Here is a 23,339-nt window from a genome sequence, read left to right on the forward strand (position 1 = left end):
AAGTGGAGTTGAATGTGAATTGCAGTTGCAAACCGGAAGCACGATCGCGATCTTAATTTGTATTGAAGGAACCTGAATTTAAATCCCAATTGACACTTTTGTTACATTCCAAAGTCATGCTTTACTACATATTCCATACATGACTGTTTTACAGAGGGGACAAAGTATTTAGTCAGTCATCCGTTCTGCAAGTTCTCCCACTTAAAACGATGGTAAGGTCTGTAATTTTCATCATAGGTACACTTTAACTGTGACAGATTTTTTAAGAATGTATTTGCAAATCATGGTGGAAAATAAGTACTTGGTCAATAACAAAAGTTCTAGTCAATATTTGGTAAGGTATTTTTTGTTGGCAATGACAGAGGTCAAATGTTTCCTGTAGATCTTTACCAGGTTTGCACACACTAGCTGCTGTTTTGGCCATTGTTCCATGCTGGTCTCCTCTAGAACAGGACTTTTGACTTCCTACACAGATTTTTTTACTGAATTGAGGTCTGGAGACTGGCTAGGCCACTCTACAACCCTGTTAATGCTTTTAACGGAGCCACTCCTTTGTCATGCTGGAAGACCCAGCCACGTTTCATCTTCAATGGTCTTTCTGATGGAAGGAGGTTTGTGATCCAAATCTCACGATACGTGGCCTCATTTATCTTTTCCTTAACACGGATCAGTCGTCCTGTCCCTTTGGCAGAAAAAACAGCCCCCAAGCATGATGCTTCACAGTGTTTATGGTGTTCTTGGGATACAACTCAGCATTCTTCCTCCTCCAAACACGACGAGTTGGGTTTTTGCAAAAAAATGTCTACTTCCGTCTCATCTGACCACATGACATTCTCCCAATCCTCCTCTGGAACCACCATGTGGTCACAGGCAAACTTTAGACGGGCCTGGACATGTTTGGCAATGGGAGTGTGTTACTGATGGTAACCTTTGTTACTTTGGTCCCAGCTCTCTGCGGGTCATTCACCCCACCCGTGTAGTTCTGGGATTTTTGCTCACCATTCTCATGATCAGTTTGTATGAGATCTTGCGTGGAGCCCCAAACCAAAGGAGATTATCAATGGCCTTATATTTTCTAATAATTGCTCCCACAGTTGATTTATTCACACCAAGCTGCTTGTCTGGTGTCGATTCACTCTTCCCAGCCTTCTGCAGGTCTACAATTTTGTTCGTGGTGCCCTTTGACAGCTCTTTGGTCTTAGCCGTGGTGGAGTCTGACTGTTTGAGGCTGTAGTCAAGTGTCTTATACAGATAACATACAGATAACAAGTTCCCTGGCTTCGAGACTCTCCCGAAGGACAGTGCAGTGAAGACACAACAAACTCTCATGGACACACACTTGTTGTTGTTCACTTTGGACTAACGACTGCACGACATCAAGGCCGCGGAACAGAGACACACTGCAGGCTTACACACAAACATGCATCCACAAAAATATACGCCACACACAAACATACCCACCCCTCCCCAATCCAACGCCCTCGACACAAATCCCATAGGGGTGATGAAAGGATGGTCAGCGCCTGAGAGCTGCGGCCTGCCACCATGACCCCGCACTCCCTTCCCTCTGTTGCTAGATATCTCGAGATGTATGTTGTAATATGTATATGTGCTTTGCTATGGAGGTTTTTCCCACTCCAGACTGGGCTCCTAAGGGGGCCCAGTCTAGATTGTATTTTTTTACTCATCCTTCCCCAGCGTTTTACCTTTTTATCCCCCATCTTTTACGGGGCACCTTGTGGCGACCCATCAGCGTTCCTGTTCTGTAACCCTGTACACTATTTGTTTGTCTAATCTTGAACGGGTTTGTGCCGAAAACAAAGTTTCGTTGTACTTGCGCAATGACAATAAAGACCTATCCTATCCTATCAAACAGGTGCCATTAACACAGGTAACGGGTGGAGGACAGAAGAGCTTCTTAAAGAAGAAATTGCAGGTTTCGTGAGAGCCAGAAATCTTGCTTGTTAGTACGTGACCAAATACTTACACTACCGTTCAAAAGTTTGGGGTCACATTGAAATGTCCTTATTTTTGAAGGAAAAGCACTGTACTTTTCAATGAAGATAACTTTAAACTAGTCTTAACTTTAAAGAAATACACTCTATACATTGCTAATGTAGTAAATGACTATTCTAGCTGCAAATGTCTGGTTTTTGGTGCAATATCTACATAGGTGTATAGAGGCCCATTTCCAGCAACTATCACTCCAGTGTTCTAATGGTACAATGTGTTTGCTCATTGGCTCAGAAGGCTAATTGATGATTAGAAAACCCTTGTGCAATCATGTTCACACATCTGAAAACAGTTTAGCTCGTTACAGAAGCTACAAAACTGACCTTCCTTTGAGCAGATTGAGTTTCTGGAGCATCACATTTGTGGGGTCAATTAAACGCTCGAAATGGCCAGAAAAAGAGAACTTTCATCTGAAACTCGACAGTCTATTCTTGTTCTTAGAAATGAAGTCTATTCCACAAAATTGTTTGGGTGACCCCAAACTTTTGAACGGTAGTGTATTTTCCACCATGATTTGCAAATAAATTACCTAAAAATCCTACAATGTGATTTGCTGGATTATTTTTCACATTCAGTCTCTCACCGATGAAGTGTACCTGTGATTAAAAAAAATTCAGACCTCCGTCATCGTTTTAAGTGGGAGAACTGGCACAATCAATGGCTGATTTTCAGAATTTCCCCTCGGGGATTAATAAAGTATTTCTGATTCTGACTAAAGACTTTTTCCTCACTGTAAATATTTCATACAAGTATTATTACAATAATCCTCACATACACATTTTAATTACAGCAACACCAATCAAGAATAGAAACATATTTTCTAAAACAGATCATCAAATTATGGAATATGGTGGGAAAATAGTAAATTTCCCAGACAAAAATTGGCTAAATGTGACAAATTCTTCCTGTTTTTGTGGCTAGAATGACTTTCTCTGAGTTGCAATTCATTTAATTCCACTTCCTGTAATTCCTATTCAACATCCTGTGGGGTGGAGCCACGTCAATTTAAACACATTTGAAATTGGGACTGTTTACGCCTGACCAACAGTGTAAGTGCACCAATTGAAGCAAAAAGTAGGCCTTCCCCCCGCAGTCCTTTGACCACTTCCTGTCTCCAGGGCGCCAAGCTGCTGTACGAAGCCAAGGACCAGTGAGAAGACGTCCAGTCAGAACCAGCACACACACACACCAGACCTAGCCTTCTCTGTCCCGCCGTCGTGATCAGGATGTGATCCACATCTCACCTGGGAAAACCTCTCACAGCCAAACGTACCTAATCTCTCTACTCTGAACCAAGACCAGCAGGCTGTAAAAAACCTCAGCAAGTCCTTCTCGTTTACACGAAAACCTTTTCTTTCATAAAGAAAAAGGGCAGAAAGCTGCTCTCCTTTGCACAAAGTATTCACTCGGATTCCATCTTCCACATGGAGCTTCTTCCAGAACAAGGTCCGAGTTTCTTCCACTTGGGAAAAAATGGCACACTTCATTATTTTGGTTCATTAGACCTGCCAAAAAGTTCAATAACAAACATCTCAGCTGTGCGTTGGGATGATAGCTTCTTCTTCTCATCGTATATTTTCACAGATTTAGTCCGGTTCGAATCGTTTCTCAACATCTGATGCACACCTTCTATTTTCGGAATAAGATGCAAGCCCAGGAGCTACAAAAAGCCAGTTTGGACACGCCTGTTCAACTAAATTGTTGTCACTTTTATCCTTATTTTGTATATTCCGGAGGAAACCAACCGTAGACATTTGATTTTGGTCTATTTTGGTTTAAGTATTTTGAGTTCCACAAGTTTTTAAAAAGCTAGTCAAAGATTATCTCTATGACAGTGCTCTAGTGTTTTTAGGAATCTTCTGCAAAAATGTGAGTTTCTCACAAGTTTTTTGAGCTAAACAAGCGGGAATTGCTCAAATGATTAAAAAACAAAAAGAGAGGACCTAAAATGGAGCCCTGAGGAACACCACTAGTGTAACTAAAGACGTTAAACAAATGATTACGGACTCTATATGAAGTAAACAAGCTACAGCAACACCTCAGTTACACAAATCGCATTACGAAAACCATTTATAACTGCCAAAAATGAGAGGACTTAAAGGGGTGCCTTGAGGAACGCCTCAGGTATATATATCAAAGCTTCGGACCCCGGTGTTCTATGTTTGCGAGCGGGGTTAAAATGTCTGCCAATGTGTTTACAGTGGTCCAAGTTTCTCTATAAGACAGGAGCACTCTAGGAATTGCATGCAAAAAATGTTTCGAACTGAACTCGAGGGTGTAATTCTCGTGTAGGATTAGCCATGTTCTAGAGTGTTCTACATCTTCTCGTGTACTCTGCCAGCAAAGTGCTGGCAGAGTACACCTTTCCACTACAGAGGGGACCACTCCGATATTAACACTGAATTTGGCCCTAGTGTATGAATGTGAGTGTGAATGTTGTCTGTCTATCTGTGTTGGCCCTGTGGTGAGGTGGCGACTTGTCCAGGGTGTACCCCGCCTTCTGCCCGAATGCAGCTGAGATAGGCTCCAGCACCCCCCCGCGAACCCAAAAGGGACACGCGGTAGAAAATGGATGGATGGATAGTCTGGATATTAATCGTATTCAATAATTATATCTAACTTACTTACAGTTTACCACCTTGTCAAAGGATATGGAACCAAGTGCTAATCACAAAGATTATAATCAAGGCTTAGGTCAGACTGATTACAGAAATACTCTCTTAAAAAATAAAAAAAAATAAATGTATACACAATTACAGTGCTAAAAAAAAAAATCAATTTGAACTAAATAATCATAATAATATGTTTCCTAAGTAAACTTCCAATAAATTTAAATTGCAAATTAAAATACAGCTTCACCACTTATGTCATATTTTTTGCGCTGAAGAAACTTCTCTATGACTTTAGCTCCAGACTTCTTCTGCTTGTTTGATACTGTCATTACTGCCACAAGTGGTGGAAAAGTGTATTACAGCAGAGTACCGCTGCGACGCTTACGGACCACAGCTGAGAAACAGATATTTTTTTAGCCTTATGGTTAAGAAACACTGGCCTTGAGGGCCCTACTGTTTCAAGAGTTATATTCGGCCCTTTTCCTGGTCTGACCATGTAAGCCCCGCCCCACTGAAGTGTTGGGCAGGGCGTATGATTCCGACTAATACACAGGACGACTTTTTCCACCTCAAAGAAAAACTCTAAAACTCTTCCAAGTCAAACTGTCGACACCTCTAGATGTCACTTACTAGTTCCACGGCATACCTTTTTAAACCATTTCCTCTGAAACATCTTTTATGGATGTGTGACTGTTTATTGTAACTGTGACAAATTGTTACATTCACTTGTCGAATCTGTTCTTGTATGTTTTGGACTTCACCTTTTAAGTCAGCTTGGATCCATCTGTCCCAGTCCATGAACAACACTAGCCCTCAACACGTGAAGTACTCACATGGAAGTTTTATGAAAGATACCTTGTTGGATCCTCCTACTTCACCAGAAGCCAAATTCTTGCTTTCATACTTTGTCAAATTGTTGTCTCCACCATCTAGAACTATTCTGGAACAAAAACCAACCGGCAGCAGCTATTGACCATTGACAGCATATCTTCGAGACGCTGAGAAAAATAAACTTTGGGCAATGAAGCGACCAGAACAAGGCTGGAGCACCTACGACCCAACTAGCTACAGAGATGGGTCTTAAGCCAACGGTAACGCAACAGGCGGAGGATGTATCATCCACGATCCACCGTTCTCTCGCCGTACCAACCGGCAGATGGTGCTCCTCCTTCCAAGCGGAAATGAAAGCGATCAAAGTTACAAGCTGTCTAAGGAAGAAGAAGCCAGAATAGTTAGTGACAACCAATCGTCACTGCTGAGTATCCAGAACACCTAACCCTCCAAACCCCTCCCCATAATCATCCAAATCTTTTCTGACCTCATCACTTGGTGTCCAAGCCACTGTGGTTTACCGGTAATCAACCTGCCGACCGTCAAACTAGAGGGGGAGCCAAATCTGACCAATCTGAAGTCTACTGCCACTACGATTCAGCCAAGGTGGCGATCCGACGGGCGATTAGGGGCAGTCCATAGGGGTGAGAAACTTGAACCGCCTGGCGGGGGGGAGTCATTCCAGAAGTGGGCACCACCTTGGAATAGAATACTGGCTCGCTAAGATCAACCGGGCCGTGGACACGATTTGCCGGAAATGGGGCCTTGGTAAGGAGACTCCACAGCACGTCGTCTACGATTGCCCGCTCATCCACCCCCAGATCTGCTCGCTACTGATCCTCTTCGCGCTTTGTCTACATGGGAGACGTGGAAGTTAACGCCCGGTCTACCTGAAGTTTCCCCAACCTGGTCCTCGGGACCAACAATAGAAGTTGCAGCTTTGAGTCCCACAGCAGGACGGAGTGCCTGGTGGGATACCCAGCGGTTGTCTACCACCATGCGTGTATGGCCGTATCATTCTTAATAACAATAATCATACTTTAATACATTCCTGCAAAGAGTCTTCTGAGAAAATGCACATAGTTGAACCCATCGGATGAAGGATCTGAATCCGCGCTGGAAAAACTCAAGTGAAGATCAAACAACTTTTCCCACAACAATATCAACAATGGTAAGAATTATGACTCCTCGTCAGCATAACCAGTACCAGTATTGTTCATCACTGCAGTCTGCTTGGTCAGCAGAGGTTTATTTTTGTACGCTAATCACCTAAGAGTTTGTTACCAAGCAGAAGAATGAAGTGGAAAAATGTCTCACTGGCTTGTATTAATGAAGGAGAATAAAGTACAAGTCTTTCTACTTTTAAAGGCTTGGATGGACGTGATCTATTTATTATTATTATTAATATTCCACTTCTTGTTCCGTAAAATTCTGACGGCTTTCAGATTACCCAGAATTCCAGGTTTTCCGGGAAATTTTTCCCATCCAAAATGATTAGGGCCTGTTTTCAAACTTGCACAATTCCAACATTTGTCACCCGATTCGAACCATTGCACTTTCCACACCTTCCACTCACCCTAGAACAGTGGTTCTTAACCTTGTTGGAGGTACCAAACCCCACCAGTTTCATATGCGCATTCACCGAACCCTTCTTTAGTGAAAAATAAAATTAAATTTCAAATTCAAGACAAAAGTTATATGATTTTTTTTTTACAGGTGCACAAAATGAACTGTGCATGAACATCACCTTGTTCAAACAACTAAACCAACACAGTGCATAAACTCACAACAAATTACACACCTGGAAATCAGTCTGACTTCTGCTGTTCCCTTATCCATAATACGCCGATAGGGAGAAGTTTTTATTTACACGATGAGTCGGGTGTGTCTTGACCTCCGCGGCGGAGGCTCCACCGCACCCCTGAGGCCGACTCACCGAACCCCTAGGGTTCGATCGAACCCAGGTTAAGAACCACTGTTCTAGACAATCAAACTACCAGGTCAAAAGAATTCCAGGAATTGGGGGTCTAGTTATTATTAACAACACATTAATTACATGTTAACAAAACAATACAATGTTAACTTGAACACTATAAAAAAACTAAAGTCTGAAAAGTCTAGAGAAATGATGACATAGTTGGTTTAGTTATGATTAATAACACGTTAATTACATGTTAATAAACTGTTAATAACACAATAAATTGGTAATAATTTAAAAAGTAATATTTAGACCAAAAATGTTTGTAGCACAAACAACTACGACGATATTGACATAGTTATGATGAATAACACGTTAATGACACCACAAAATGTTAATAACTTAAAAACTATGAAGCACAAACAAACATGATTAATAATGTAAATAACATAACCGTTTAAAAAGCTAGAAATGTTGTAGCACAAACGAATGTGACAAGTTTGGAAACAATTATGACATAGTTGGGTGGGGTGGGGGGGGGGGTCTAAATATGATTACAACATATAATTACATGTTAATAACAAAACAATAAAATGTTAACTTGAACACTAGAAACAAACGAATGTGACAAGTTTAGGGAAATTATGACATAGTTGGTCTAGTTATGATTAATAACACTTTAATAAATCATTGATCATTTAAAAACTGTAATATTTAGACCAAAAAATGTTTGCAGCACAAACGACCAGGACAATTTTGACATAGTTCTGATGAATAACACGTTAACACAACATGTTTTACTTAAAAACTATAAAGCACAAACATTTTTGCAGCATAAATGATTGAGACCAGTTTGGGGAGATTTTGACACAGGGGGGGGGGGGTCTAGTTATGATTAATAACACATTAGTTGCACGTTATTAACATAACACAATAGTTACTAGCTTAAAAACTATATTAGACACAAAAAAAAGGTGTAGCACAAACGAATGTGACAAGTTTGGGGAATTGATGACATAGTTGGGGAGGGGTCTAAATATGATTATAACATGTTAATTACATGTTAATAACAAAACAATAAAATGTTAACTTTAACACTATAAAAGACCAAAACTTTTTTGCAGCACAAACAAATGGGACAAGTTTGGGTAGATTTTGACATAGTTATGATTAATGAAAACCTCTAAAGGCTTAGTGGCCACATGCGTGGACAGCACCTTTTAGATCTTATTTCCAAAATTGTGTACACTACTGAATTGGGGTCTTATGCCGACATATGGACACTTATACTGCCATCTGGTGGTGTCAGAAGAGTATAACATACAATGGAATTTGGGGGGAAAAAAAGTGTAAAAAGGAGAATTAGCATGAAGTACACGTTTGTGTACTTATAGACTAAGTACATCATATCAAAAGATGATTCTTAGTTTTTATTCTAATTAGGGTCCAATAAGCCCAAATAGCAAAGAGAAATAAAAAAAGCATGTAAACAGCTTGGGCCTTAAGAGGTTTTAATAAAACGTTAGTTACACGTTAATAATAAAACAATAAATCGTTGATAACTTAAAAACTGTAATATTTTTGACCAAAAGTGTTTGCAGCACAAATGACCAGGACAATTTTGACAGTTATGATTAATAACCCGGTAATGACACAAAATGTTAATAACTTTAAAACTATAAAGCACAAATTAACTTTTTTGCAGCATAAATGATTGGGACCAGTTTGGGAAGATCTTATAATAATAATAGTACCCAAAGTCGCTTACATAGTGGGTGGGCAGGGGGGGGGGGGGGGGGGGGTGAGGAATTCTAAATATGATTATAACACATTAATTACGCATTAAAAACAAAAAATAAAAATGTAGATTTGAACACCATAATAGACCAAAACTTTTTGCAACATGAATGAATGGGACATGTTTGGGGTAATGATGACATAGTTGGAGGGGGTTGGGTGGTCTAAATACGGTTACAACACGTTAATTACATGTTAACATAAAACAAAACGTTTACTTGAAAACAATAACAAGACCAAAACTTTTTTGCAGCACAAACGAATGAAACAAGTATAGGGTTTAGTTATGATTCATTACACGTTAAGAATATAAAACGTTAAGAACTTAAAAACAAAGGAAGCACAAACGAATGGGACTGGTTTGGGGAGGTTTTGACAAGGTGTGTGTGTGTGGAGGGGGGGGGGGGACGTCACACAGGTAATATAGAATTGAATTATATTTATATAGCACTTTTCTCTAATGACTCAAAGCACTTTACATAGTGAAACCCAATATGTAAGTTACATTTAAACCAGTGTGGGTGGCACTGGGAGCAGGTGGGTAAAGTGTCTTGCCCAAGGACACAACGGCAGTGACTAGGTTGGCAGAAGCAGGGATCGGACCTGGAACCCTCAAGTTGCTGGCACGGCCACTCTACCAACCGAGCTATACGTGCTGCTTTAAAAACAGTAGGGGGGAAAAAAGAGTCGGATCGTTCGCGTACTACCCATCATGAGTCACAACGCACATGCGCAGAACGTAGAGGCGTGAGCATGAGTTAACGGGCAGTAAGAGAGAAAAAAAACTCGCAAGTTTTGAACGACTCGTTCACGACTCACACGTGTTCGCCGACACGTTCATGTTTTCATCCAACACGCTGCCTGTCAGTCCGTGTACTTCACCCACGCACACCCGGCACGCACTCTCGTCCAAACACGCGTGCCCGCGCACCTTTTCAGGTACGTTACCGCCGCGACGTGCACACGCTTCCCGGTTGTCACCACGTTGCGTCATGCCACCGGGCTAAAGCAAGCTAGCTGTCAACTTGCCACGCGTGGACGCCCCTTGTGAAAAGTGCGTCGTGGCCGGCGTGGACTCTGGCGGGCTGTCGCCACGTAACGTAAAGACTTGTTGGAGCTGAAAGTGCTGAGTGAGTGGGAAAGTGCCACGTAGCTAGCCGGCTAACGCGGCTTCAATGTGTGTCAACTCTCCTCTTTCTTCGTCAATGTACGTAAATACTCTTCTTTCTTCTCCTCTTTCTTCTCCGCGGCGCACATGGAGGCCACTTTCATTCACTAGTTGTCTCCGCCGGCTCACATCAATCCCTGCACAGTCATTATTGTCGAGCCCACGTCACGGCGGTGTGTGTGTGTGTGACGTCACGGGACGCCATGTTTGTTTGGGGCAAGAGCTACAAATATGGCTGCCAGAAGCTAACATGGTAACACTTTAGTATAGGGCAGGGGTCGGCAACCCGCGGCTCTAGAGCCGCATGCGGCTCTTTAGCGCCGCCCTAGTGGCTCTCAGGAGCTTTTTTAAAAATGTATGAAAAATGGAAAAAGATGAGAAAAAAAAATAATTTTTGTTTTAATATGGTTTCCGTAGGAGGACAAACATGACGCAAACCTCCCTAATTGTTACAAAGCACACTGTTTATATTAAATATGCTTCACTGATTCGAGTATTTGGCGAGCGCCGTTTTGTCCTACTAATTTTGGCGGTCCTTGAACTCACCGTAGTTTGTTTACAAGTATAACTTTCTCCGACTTTCTAGGACGTGTTTTATGCCACTTCTTTTTCTGTCTCATTCTGTCCACCAAACTTTTAACGTTGTGCGTGAAGGCACAAAGGTGAGTTTTGTTGATGTTATTGACTTGTGTGGAGTGCTAGTCAGACATATTTGGTCAGTGCATGACTGCAAGCTAATCGATGCTAACATGCTATTTAGGCTAGCTATATGTACATATTGCAGCATTATGCCTCATTTGTAGCTATATTTGAGCTCATTTAGTTTCCTTTAAGTCATCTTAATTCAATTTATATCTCATGACACACTATCTGTATGTAATATGGCTTTTAATTTTTTGCGGCTCCAGACAGATTTGTTTTTGTATTTTTGGTCCAATATGGCTCTTTCAACATTTTAGGTTGCCGACCCCTGGTATAGGGCAGTGTTTTTCAACCAGTGTGCCGCGAGATACAGTCTGGTGTGCCGTGGGAGATGATCTAATTTCACCTATTTGGGTTAAAAACATTGTTTGCAAACCAGTAATTATAGTCTACAAATGATGTGTTGTTGTTGAGTGTCGGTGCTGTCTAGAGCTCGGCAGAGTAACCGTGTAATACTCTTCCATCTCAGTAGGTGGCAGCCGGTGGCTACCGTATTTCCTTGAATAGCCGCAGGGGCGTTAATTAATTTGAAACCTCCTGTCACTCCTGCGTTTACCGGAAACCGGCGGGATGGCCGTGCATGCGGTAATTATTTTAAAACCTCTTCTCACTCCGGCGTTTACCAAAATGAATCCATAAAATTTAGGCGTGCGCTTTGAGTGTGATGTAAGCATACCATCATGAAAAGCACATGTAATTAAAAAAAACGTTATTATGGTCTTACCTGTACTTATAAATGGAGTCCATTTGCAGCTCCTTCTGACCAAAAGCATCGATAACTTGTTTATAGAAGTCTTCATTATTTTCTTTTTTCCGTTTTAAAAGTCTCTCTGTCTCGATGGAGATCTTCCTTTAATTATTACCTCCTGCTTCCATTGAAAGTCCAGTTTAGAAAACTGTTTTATGTTAGAAGGAAGAAAAAAAAAATCTCTTGCTGCGTGTGTTCACTTCTTCTGCAGTACCGGAAGTCGCAAGAAGGATCACTAGCGCGGCAGTGCCCTCTACCACCAGGAGGCGGGAGTCATTTAATGACTTATACAGTATTTCACACACGCAGCTACGGTATATTAATAAAACATAGCTGCTTACTGTTCTCTTTAGCATACTGTACCGGTATTCAATAGCTTGGACCTTAAATCCTACTGAATAGCTCTTTATCTTTTTTCCTTTGTGCGATTGTAAACTACTGAAAGCAGCTTCCTCCATTTTGAAAATTAGGACAGATGCGTCACTCGTGACGTAACGATTTTGACCCGGTGGAAGTTCTAGCCATATGCTAAATATTTTGCGAAACGAGTTTGACCCGGCGAAAATTATAGACGTGATAATAAAATTAATATTTTGCGAAACGAATTTGATCCGGCTTCAATAATAAACCGGCGATAAGGCCAAGCATGCGTTAATTATTTTGAGAAACGAGTTTGACCCGGCAGTAATTCTAGACGTGCGAATACTATATTCCCTGCGCCAATTCAAGGAAATACGGTAATTGCTTTGTAAATGCAGGTAAAAAGGAGTCTGATGCTAAAACCAAAAGTAAACAAAAGGTGAGTGCCCCTAAGAAAAGGCATTGAAGCTTAGGGAAGGCTATGCAGAACAAAATTAAAATTGAACTGGCTACAAAGTAAACAAAAACAGGATGCTGGACGACAGCAAAGACTTACTGCGGAGCAAAGACGGCGTCCACAATGTACATCCGAACATGACATGACAATCAACAATGTCCCCACAAAGAAGGATAAAAACAACTGAAATATTCTTGATTGCTAAAACAAAGCAGATGCGGGAAATATCGCTCAAAGGAAGACATGAAACTGCTACAGGAAAATACCAAAAAAAAGAGAAAAAGCCACCAAAATAGGAGCGCAAGACAAGAACTAAAACACTACACACAGGAAAACAGCAAAACAGTCAAAATAAGTCAGGGTGTGATGTGACAGGTGGTGACAGTACACCTACTTTGAGACAAGGGCTATAGTGATGCATGCTTGGTTATGGTAAAGTCATATGCAACAATTGCGACAATTACTTTTAACTGTCAACTGAGTTTATGATTTCTGCTGGTGGTGTGCCTCCGGATTTTTTCAACGCAAAAAATGTGCCTTGGTTAAAAAAAGGTTGAAAAACACTGGTATAGGGAACATCCATCCATCCATCCATCCATTTTCTACCGCTTGTCCCTTTTGGGGCGGGGGGGTGGGGGGGTGGGGGTGCTGGAGCCTATCTCAGCTGCAATCAGGCGGAAGGCAGGGTACACCCTGGACAAGTCGCCACCTCATCGCAGGGCCAACACAGATAGACAGACAACATTCACACTCACGTTCACACACTAGGGCCCATTTAGTGTTGCCAATCAACCTATCCCCAGGTGCATGTCTTTGGAGGTGGGAGGAAGCCGGAGTACCCGGAGGGAACCCACGCCGTCACGGGGAGAACATGCAAACTCCACACAGAAAGATCCCGAGCCCGGGATTGAACTCAGGACTACTGAGGACTTTCGTATTGTGAGGCACGTGCACTAACCCCTGTTCCACCGTGCTCCCTATGGGGGACATATTCACCATTAATTAGTTGCTTATTAACAAGCAAATTAATAACATATTGGCTCTTAATTAGTCATTATTAAGTACTTATTAATGCCTTATTCTTATACTGCATGGCCTTATTATACAATCAGAATAGTTTTATTTTATTGCCATTGTTTGAGAACGGGTTCACAAACTAGGAATTTTTCTTGGTGCAATCGTGCAATCGTGCAACATAAAACACATATAACACAGATTTGGTAATAACAAGAGCTGTAACTGAGCTGTCAGATCTTGTTATAGACTTAGAAGGAATTCAAGGAGCTGCTGTTAGGAGTTATTGTTCATGTGCCTGATGGCCGAGGGGAAAAAACGGTTCAGGTGGCGGGAGGTGTGGGTCTGGATGGAGCGTAGTGTCCTGCCTGAGGGGAGAGGGGAGAATAGTGTGTGTCCAGGGTGAGAAGAGTCAGCTGTGATCCGACCCACACGCCTCCTGATCCTGGAGGAGAACAAGTCCTGGAGGGGTGGGAGTTTGCAGCCAATCACCTTCTCAGCAGCACATACCGTGCGCTGCAGTCGATGCTTATCCTGGACTGTGGCGCCGGGGAACCACACGGTGATGGAGGAGGTCAGGATGGACTCGATGATGGCTGAGTAAAACTGCACCAGCGTCTCGGTCGGCACCTTTAGTTTCCTCAGCTGCCGCAGGATTACATCCTCTGCTGGGCCTTCTTGATGACGGAGCTGATGGTCGGCTCCCACTTGAGGTCCTGGGTGATGGTGATGCCCAAGAAACGGAAGGAGTCCACAATGGAGACGGGGGTGGGAGAGTCAATCAGGGTGAGGGGGGATGGTGGGGCTGTGACTTTCCTGAAGTCCACTGTTTTCTGGGCGTTCAGCTCCAGGTTCTTGAGGCTGCACCAGGACGCCAGCCGGTCCACCTCTCTCCTGAGGCGGTCTCATCGCCATCCGAGATGAGCCCGATGAGGGTAGTGTCATCCGCAAACTTGAGCAGTTTTACAAACTGGTGACAACCCTAACCATCCATCCATCTTCTTCCGCTTATAGGATAGGATAGGTCTTTATTGTCATTGCACAAGTACAACGAAACTTTGTTTTCAGCACAAACCCGTTCAAGATTAGACAAACAAACAGTGTACAGGGTTACAGAACAGGAACGCTGATGGGTCGCCACAAGGGACCCCGTAAAAGATGGGGGAAAAGGTAAAACGCTGGGGAAGGATGAGTAAAAAAATACAATCCAGACTGGGTCTCCTAAGGGGGCCCAGTCTGGTGTGGGAAAAAACCTCCATAGCAAAGCGCATATACATCTCGAGATATCTAGCAACAGAGGGGAGGGAGTGCGAGGTCATGGTGGTAGGCCGCAGCTCTCAGGCGCTGACCATCCTTTCATCACCCCTATGGGATTTGTGTCGAGGGCGTTGGGTTTGGGGGGCTGGGGTGTGTATGTGTGGCGTATATTTTTGTGGTTGCAAGTGTGTGTGTAAGCCCGTAGTGTGTCTCTGTTCCGCGGCCTTGATGTCTGTGCAGTCGCTAGTCCAAAGTCAACAACAACAGGTGTGTGTCCATGAGAGACAAGAAGGGAGTTTGTTGTGTCTTCGCCGCACTGTCCTTCGGGAGAGTCTCGAAGCCAGGGAAACAATCCAAGTTAGAATGTTTTGTATGCGAGTGAAAATAAAATTTGCTTTTCACTCTAAATTGTCTATGACTGGTCCTCAAACCTGCGGGGCAGACAGTCCGATGTGATCCAAAATCACAAGAGTGTCCACAGTTCTTCCCGCATCCTCCAAATATTTGTGGCAGCTTTGGGCTACTTTGAAGACTTCCAGCAACTTCCAATTTGTGGACAAACCAGAGCAACGCTTACTCCAATCAGCAGATGTCCTGTTGTCATCATTCCCAATAGGTGGATATCTTCACGTCCTCCACTGAAAAGGGTCGCCAGGCACGCAGCACTCCTTCTCCCAAGAGTCCGTCGTGTGTCCAGCAACAACCGCTCTGTCACGACAAGCAGGTTCCCCTAAACCCAAGATCTTGTCAATTTCGTTGAGGCCAGTTAAATAGTTCCAATGTTTAGATTTGGAGAGCAGTGCAAAAAATGGCAACAAGAAAGTTAAGACAACACAAAGAAGCAAGCAAGAGAGGAAAGGGGAGCGTCCACCCTTGATGAGTGCCAGAGAGAATTGGGTCGCGGGGGCAGCAGCCTAAGCAGGGAAGCCCAGACTTCCCTCTCCCCACCCACTTCATACAGCTCCTCCCGGGGGATCCTGAGGTGTTCCCAGGCCAGCTTGTAGACATAGTCTTCCCAACGTGTCCTGGGTCTTCCCCCGTGGCCTCCTACCGGTCGGACGTGCCCCAAACACCTCCCTAGGGAGGCGTTCGGGTGGCGTCCTGACCAGATGCCCGAACCACCTCATCTGGCTCCACCCTAACCAAATAACTCTAAATGAAGTCTTTGTCACTTACAGTATGTTGCCCTAGTGTCCAAATTACACTTAATTAAGTCTTTGTTACTTAGTACAGTGTTTTTCAACCTTTTTTTTTTTTGAGCCAAGGCACATTTTTTGCGTTGAAAAAATCCAAAAGCACACCACCAGCAGAAATCATTAAAAAAACGTAACTCAGTTGACAGTAAAAAGTCGTTGTTGCAATTGTTGGATATGACTTTAAACCATAACCAAGCATGCATCAATATAGCTCTTGTCTCAAAGTAGGTGTACTGTCACCACCTGTCACATCACACCCTGACTTATTTGGAGTTTTTCTGCTGTTTTCCTGTGTGTAGTGTTTTAGTTCTTGTCTTGCGCTCCTATTTTGGTGGCTTTTTCTCTTTTTTTTTGGTATTTTCCTGGAGCAGTTTCATGTCTTCCTTTCAGCGATATTTCCCGCATCTATTTTGTTTTAGCAATCAGGAATATGTCAGTTGATTTTACCCTTCTTTGTGGGGACATTGTTGACTGTCATGTCATGTTCGGATGTACATTGTGGACACCGTTTTTGCGCCACAGTAAGTCTTTGCTGTCGTCCAGCATGCTGTTTTTCTCTACTTTGTAGCCAGTTCAGTTTTAGTTTGGTTCTGCATAGCCTTCCCCAAGCTTCAATGCCTTTTCTTAGGGCCACTGACCTTTTGTTTATTTTTGGTTTAAGCATTAGACACCTTTTTACCTTTACCCTGCCTCCCGCTGTTTCCCGCATCTACAAAGCAATTAGCTACCGGCTGCCACCTACTGATATGGAAGAGTATTACACGGTTACTCTGCACCGACACTCAACAACAACACATCATTTGCAGACTATAATTACTAATTTGCAAAAAAATATTTTTAACCCAAATAGGTGAAATTAGATAATCTCCCACGGCACACCAGACTGCATCTCACGGTACACTAGTGTGCCGCGGCACAGTGGTTGGAAAAACACTGACTTAGAATATGTTCCCCATACTAAAGTGTTACTGCTAACATCCTGGCAAGTATCAGCTCCACTCAAGTCTTTTTATTTATTTATTTATTTTTTTTAAATAACTTTGTCAAGTTTCTTTTGGCAAAATCAGGTTCTTATTCTTGCAACGTTTTGTAACATTGTAATGTTTTTAATCATACCCCCCCCCAAAATCTGTGTTCAGCAACCGCCATTGAGACGATCGCCCCGCCGCCATGACGAAGACGTGCAAGAACTGCGGCTGCGCCGACATCGATGTGGACCACGCGCGGGGAGACGCCGTCTGCATGGGCTGCGGCTCCGTGCTGGAGGACAACATCATCGTGTCCGAGGTGGAGTTTGTGGAGTCGGGAGGCGGCGGATCGCTGGCTGTAGGACAGTTTGTGTGCTCAGAAGGTGAGAAGAGCGTCCGCGGGAACGTGGTCACACAAGGTTGACAGGCCGCTCCTCCAAACAATTTGTTCTGGGAGACAAAATAATAGTAATTGAAGTATATTTATATAAGCAGTGTTTCCCATAAACTGCCAAGATACCTGTGGCGGTGGGGGCGTGGCTATGGGCGTGGTCACCGTGACATCATCGAATAATTTGCATAATTTACTACAATATGATTTTCTCTAAAAGGCTCAAAAAATGTATACTTACTAATTAATAATAACAGTTTTGTTTTAAACGTACATCCATCCATCCATCCATCCATTTTACAATATAATTACAACACTTTATGTACATATTTATATACAGATTTGAACAATAAGTTATTCACTGAAATATATTTATTAATTGTGGTTCTTACAAAAAATATATCTCATAAAATATAAAAGCTAAAATGTCTCTTAAAGCTCTGCCCCTTTAATTAGTGCATACTAAATAATTTAACTTTAGCCTACTACTACAACCATATTATTTACCAGCAACATAAAGTGAAACAGAGGCAGAGGTGTCCTGCCACAGTCAGTAACAAATAAACAGAAAATAGTAGTGGTCAAATACAAATAAGGCAACAAGAGAAGTATCCTACACTTCTCTTTTGTAAAGTAAAAGAGCTGAACAGCCTTTATGGGCATCTACATCAACTATATGATTTGCCGGAGAAGCTGGACAGGACAAAAAAAATAAAAAAATATTTTTTTTTATTTGTGGCGGACGTAATTCTTTCGTGGCGGGCCGCCACAAATAAATGAATGTGTGGGAAACACTGCTAAGTTACATTTACAGTGGGAGCCGGTGGGTAAAGTGTCTTGCCCAAGGACACAACGGCAGTGACTAGGATGGCGTAAGCGGGAGTCGAACCTGGAACCCTCTACCAACCGAGATATGCCAATATTAATGTACCTTAGCTAAACTGTCAATACAATTTTTAAAGTGCAATTTTTAAAATACAGCTTCACCACTTTAGTCATCATTTCTGCTCTTAAACTTCCCGATGACTTCAACTCCAGACTTCTTCTGTTTGTTTGAGATTGTCATGACTGCCACAAGTGGTGGAAAAGTGTATTACAACTGAGCACCAAAAAATGGCTAAGAAAGACCATTCGAGAGGACAGTCCCTGAGAATGTCCTTACGGACTACCACATGAAATGTTGTAGATTGGTGAACCCTAAAGAGGTTCAAAAGGACAAACACCTAAGATCTTCTAGAACAGAGGTCCCCAAAATACGGCCCGCGTGCCGAATACGGACGGCCAGCGTCCAAAATCCGGCCCACGGGAAGTCTCAAGTTGTTTTTTTAAAGTTTGTCCAAACGCTTCTATGTTAGCTACCTCTGTTTGTTGATAATGTGGTACTTGGCTCTTTAAGGACCACCTTGATGATCAACATTTAAATGCAGTAGCGCAGTAGGCATGAATGTTCATTAAAAACAAGGCAGAGGTTTTAGTTAAGAAGTATATTTAATATTTTTGGCCACTGTAACATGACATTGTAACATTGAATATTTAATAATGTGATCAGCTGAACTCAAAAAAACACGCCTGTTGAACGGCTGATTTTATTACTTCACGTAATAATTAGAGATGTCCGATATTATCGGCCGATAAATGCTTTAAAATGTAATATCGGAAATTATCGGTATCATCTTTTTTTTATTATCGGTATTGTTTTTTAAATTTTTTTTATTAAATCAACATAAAAAACACAAGATACACTTACAATTAGTGCACCAACCCAAAAAACCTCCCTCCCCCATTTACACTCGTTCACACAAAAGGGTTGTTTCTTTCTGTTATTAATATTCTGGTTCCTACATTATATATCAATATATATCAATACAGTCTGCAAGGGATACAGTCCATAAGCACACATGATTGTGCGTGCTGCTGGTCCACTAATAGTACTAACCTTTAACAGTTAATTTTACTAATTTTCATTCATTACTAGTTTCTATGTAACTGTTTTTATATTGTTTTACTTTCTTTTTTATTCAAGAAAATGTTTTTAATTTATTTATCTTATTTTATTTTATTATTTAAAAAAAAAAAAAGGACCTTATCTTCACCATACCTGGTTGTCCAAATTAGGCATAATAATGTGTTAATTCCACGACTGTATATATCGGTATCGGTTGATATCGGTATCAGTTCAGGGTTTCCCACACATTCATTTATTTGTGGCGGCCCGTCACGAAAGAATTACGTCCGCCACAAATAAAAAAATTTAATAAAAAAATAAAAAAAACATTTTTTAAATTTTTTTTTAAATTTTTGTCCTCTCCAGCTTCTCAGGCAAATCATATAGTTGATGTAGATGCCCGTATCGACTGTTCAGATTTACTTTACAAAAGAGAAGTGTAGGATACTTCTCTTGTTGCCTTATTTGTATTTGACTTTATTAAATGTATTTATATTAGAAACACAACATGTGTATATAACAAAGGGTGCAAAGTCTGCAGGCAGTAGGAAACACATGGTTAAGTGTAGGGAGTAAAACTGATGGCAGTCTAAAGTTCAAAATTTTTGGAGCTCTTTGTTCAGTGGATCAGATGTTTGATGAAGCTCTGTGTCTATCTACCACCACTACTGTTTTCTGTTTATTTGTTACTGACTGTGGCAGGACACCTCTGCCTCTGTTTCACTTTATGTTGCTGGTAAATAATATGGTTTTAGTAGTAGGCTAAAGTTACATTATTTAGTATGCACTAATTAAAGGGGCAGAGCTTTGAGACCTTTTAGCTTTTATATTTTATAAGATATATTTTTTGTAAGAACCACAATTAATAAATATATTTCAGTGAATAACTTATTGTTCAAATCTGTATATAAATATGTACATAAAGTGTTGTAATTATATTGTAAAATAGATGGATGGATGGATGGATGGATGGACGTTTAAAACAAAACTGTTATTAATTAGTAAGTATACATTTTTTGAGCCTTTTTAGAGAAAATCAAATCATTGTAGTAAATTATGCAAATTACTCAATGATGTCATGGTGACCACGCCCATAGCCACGCCCCCACCGCCACAGGTATCTTGTCAGTTTATGGGAAACACTGCAGTTGATATCGGTATCTGTAATTAAGAGTTGGACAATATCGGATATCGGCAAAAAGCCATTATCGGACATCCCTAGTAATAATCAAGCTGTTATTTGTCGCTTGTCTAAACTTAAGCCTGTGCAACCTTTGACCCCCACCTCTGCTCTTTGTGTTGGAGTTCACAGGTTACCCGTTAGGGGGCGCTGTTGTGTCTTGTTATACATTTTGTTCTGTGTTTAGGTGGAGCCAAGCTGCCATCTTTTGGAGATGGTCACCTGGGCAGTGTGGGCAAGGAGTCACGTGCTCAGACACTGCAGAAAGGTCAGTGGCCAGCAGGGGGCGACATACGTTAACGCTAACAAATACACACAGTTTAACACAAATGTTGGTGTGTTAATGCATGTTTGTTTATATGCTTTCTGATTGTGTGTGTTTGCAGCCAGGCAGCACATCACCACGCTGGGCCACCAGCTGCAGCTCAGCCGCCACTGTCTAGACACCGCCTTCAACTTCTACAAGATGGCGCTTGCCAAGCACCTGACGTGCGGGCGCAAGTCGGCGCACGTCATCGCCGCCTGCATCTACCTGGTGTGCCGCACCGAGGGAACGCCGCGTATCCTTCTCGCCGTCACGTATGTCGGTCATCATGAACGCCCCATCACTCGGCTGCTGACTCGCTGTCCTTTTTTCGAGTCGTCACATCTTGTTGTTCTGAAGTGATGAGCATCCCCCGTGGGTTCCTTTTGTGCGATTGGACTTAACCAGCCTTCATCAGACATGCTTTTGGACCTCAGTGACATTCTGCAGGTAAGATTGTCTCCATTTGTTATTTTAAATATGGTCCTTGGACAGAAATGTTTGGATGAGTCCCTGAAAGAAGGCCGGCTTTTAAGTTGTAGTTCATATTTTTGTCCACTTGTGTGTGCTGTTGATGCACTCAACTACTTCTAATGGACTCATAGCTCATTGACTCCAGGGTTTCCCCTTAGATTTGCTGAGATACCAAACATCAATTACAGAAAGTATTTACTAGAGATGTCCGATAATATCGGCTGATAAATGCTTTAAAATGTAATATCGGAAATTATCGGTATCTGTTTGAAAAAGTAAAATGTATAACTTTTTAAAACACGGACGTAGGGAGAAGTACAGAGCACCAATAAACCTTAAAGGCACTGCCTTTGCGTGCCGGCCCAGTCACATGATATCTGCGGCTTTTCACACACACAAATGAATGCAAGCATACTTGGTCAACAGCCATACAGGTCACACTTTGCTCAATACTTTGTTGATGCACCTTTGGCAGCAATTCAATTATTTTTGAATACGATGCCACAAGCTTGGCACACCTATCTTTGGGCAGTTTGGCCCATTCCTCTTTGCAGCGCCTCTCAATGAGAAGTGTTGGTTTGCATCCCGGATGTCTCTGTACATGGCCGCATTTGTCTTTCCCTCTATCAACCTCCGCTCTTCAAACACTAACCTCCTCAAACCCATCAGGACAAACTTACGATCAATGGGCCGCCGGGCTTTCTGCTCGACCGCACCCAAACTCTGGAACGCTCTCCCCGACCATCTAAGAGCACCACAGTCGGTCGACCATTTTAAGAAGAGACTAAAAACCCACCTTTTTAGCACAGCTTTTATCTCATTTCTCTGCCTTCTTGTTTTCAAATACACTGCTTGCCTATCTTTATCCAGTGCTTTCATGCTTTTATTTGTATTTTTATCTATGTTTCTGTTTCATGTAATGTTTATCTAGTGTGTGTCATGATTTCCTTTCTATTTAAATGTTTTAATATATATTCTAACTTTCTTTTAAAAAAAATTTTTTTTTATATACTTTGTAGCACTTTGAGATTTGAACAAATGTAAAGTGCATTACAAATGTAATTCATTATTATTATTAGGGCTGCAACTAACGATTAATTTGATAATCGATCCATCTGTCGATTATTACTTCGATTAATCGATTAATAATCGGATAAAAGAGACAAACTACATTTCTATCCTATCCAGTATTTTATTGAAAAAAAAACAGCATACTGGCACCATACTTATTTTGATTATTGTTTCTCAGCTGTTTGTAAATGTTGCAGTTTATAAATAAAAGTTTATTAAAAAAATTAAATTAATATAAAATTAAAAACAATTTTTTTATTAAAAAAACAAACAAAAAAAACTGTGCATGCGCATAGCAACTATTTTACTAATCGATTTTAATCGATTTAATCGATTAGTTGTTGCAGCCGTAATTATTATTATTATTATCCTGACTCGTCTCCCAGTTGCTGCTGCTGAAAAGCAACCATGATGCTGCCACGACCATGCTTCACTGTAGGCATGGTATCGGCCTGGTGGCAAAAGTGAAGCGCTGTGAATACTTTCCGGATGCACTTTATGTCTATCCTGTGTGCTAAGCAGTTGTGTAGTAGTAGCCTACAGTATAGCCTACCATGTTTATTTTGAGTCAATGACTTCACTAAAATACAAGAAAAGACCAAAGCATGCGCTTATTGGAGGACATTTAAAGGTTAACTGGCTGTCCAACTTTACACAAGTAAACTCGCTGCATGACTGCTTGTATCGGCGTTCATATGAGAGATTTTAGATGTAAGCCGATATCATCCGATACGTGTTTTTTGCTGATATCAGACCGATATCAATATTGGATAGGGACACACCCAATTTATATAATGTGGTGGTCCGCAGGCTCCATCTAGTGGTGCGCCAAAGAATAATTTAATGTACAGTGTTTTATTTTCCTATTTGTAAACACATTGTTACTGTTCGAACTGTGTGGCCATACATAATAAATACAGTGTTTCCCATAAA

At 41.6% G+C, this 23,339-nt stretch overlaps 2 protein-coding genes across 6 annotated transcripts in view; both read left to right on the top strand.

Annotated features, from left to right (window-relative positions):
- zfyve21 (zinc finger, FYVE domain containing 21) overlaps positions 1 to 6,840 on the top strand; it is a 32,906-nt gene extending 26,066 nt beyond the window's left edge. For both annotated transcript variants that reach the window (XM_062035021.1, XM_062035022.1), the window contains one exon: positions 3,132 to 6,840. In XM_062035021.1, the coding sequence (XP_061891005.1) occupies positions 3,132 to 3,167 (36 nt within the window). In that variant the 3' untranslated portion in view covers positions 3,168 to 6,840. The remainder of the gene's footprint in view (positions 1 to 3,131) is intronic.
- A 3,059-nt stretch (positions 6,841 to 9,899) lies between these two features.
- The window catches only part of LOC133640437 (transcription factor IIIB 90 kDa subunit-like), a 172,808-nt gene continuing 159,368 nt past the window's right edge, over positions 9,900 to 23,339 (top strand). The window contains exons 1-5 of one of the 4 annotated variants that reach the window (XM_062033850.1): positions 9,900 to 10,110; positions 17,213 to 17,424; positions 20,745 to 20,825; positions 20,944 to 21,117; positions 21,280 to 21,311. In XM_062033850.1, the coding sequence (XP_061889834.1) occupies positions 17,244 to 17,424; positions 20,745 to 20,825; positions 20,944 to 21,117; positions 21,280 to 21,311 (468 nt within the window). In that variant the 5' untranslated portion in view covers positions 9,900 to 10,110; positions 17,213 to 17,243. The other 3 variants (XM_062033847.1, XM_062033848.1, XM_062033849.1) reach the window with 3 other exon arrangements.

This window comes from Entelurus aequoreus, linkage group LG23 (assembly GCF_033978785.1).
Source record: "Entelurus aequoreus isolate RoL-2023_Sb linkage group LG23, RoL_Eaeq_v1.1, whole genome shotgun sequence".
NCBI lineage: Eukaryota > Metazoa > Chordata > Actinopteri > Syngnathiformes > Syngnathidae > Entelurus > Entelurus aequoreus.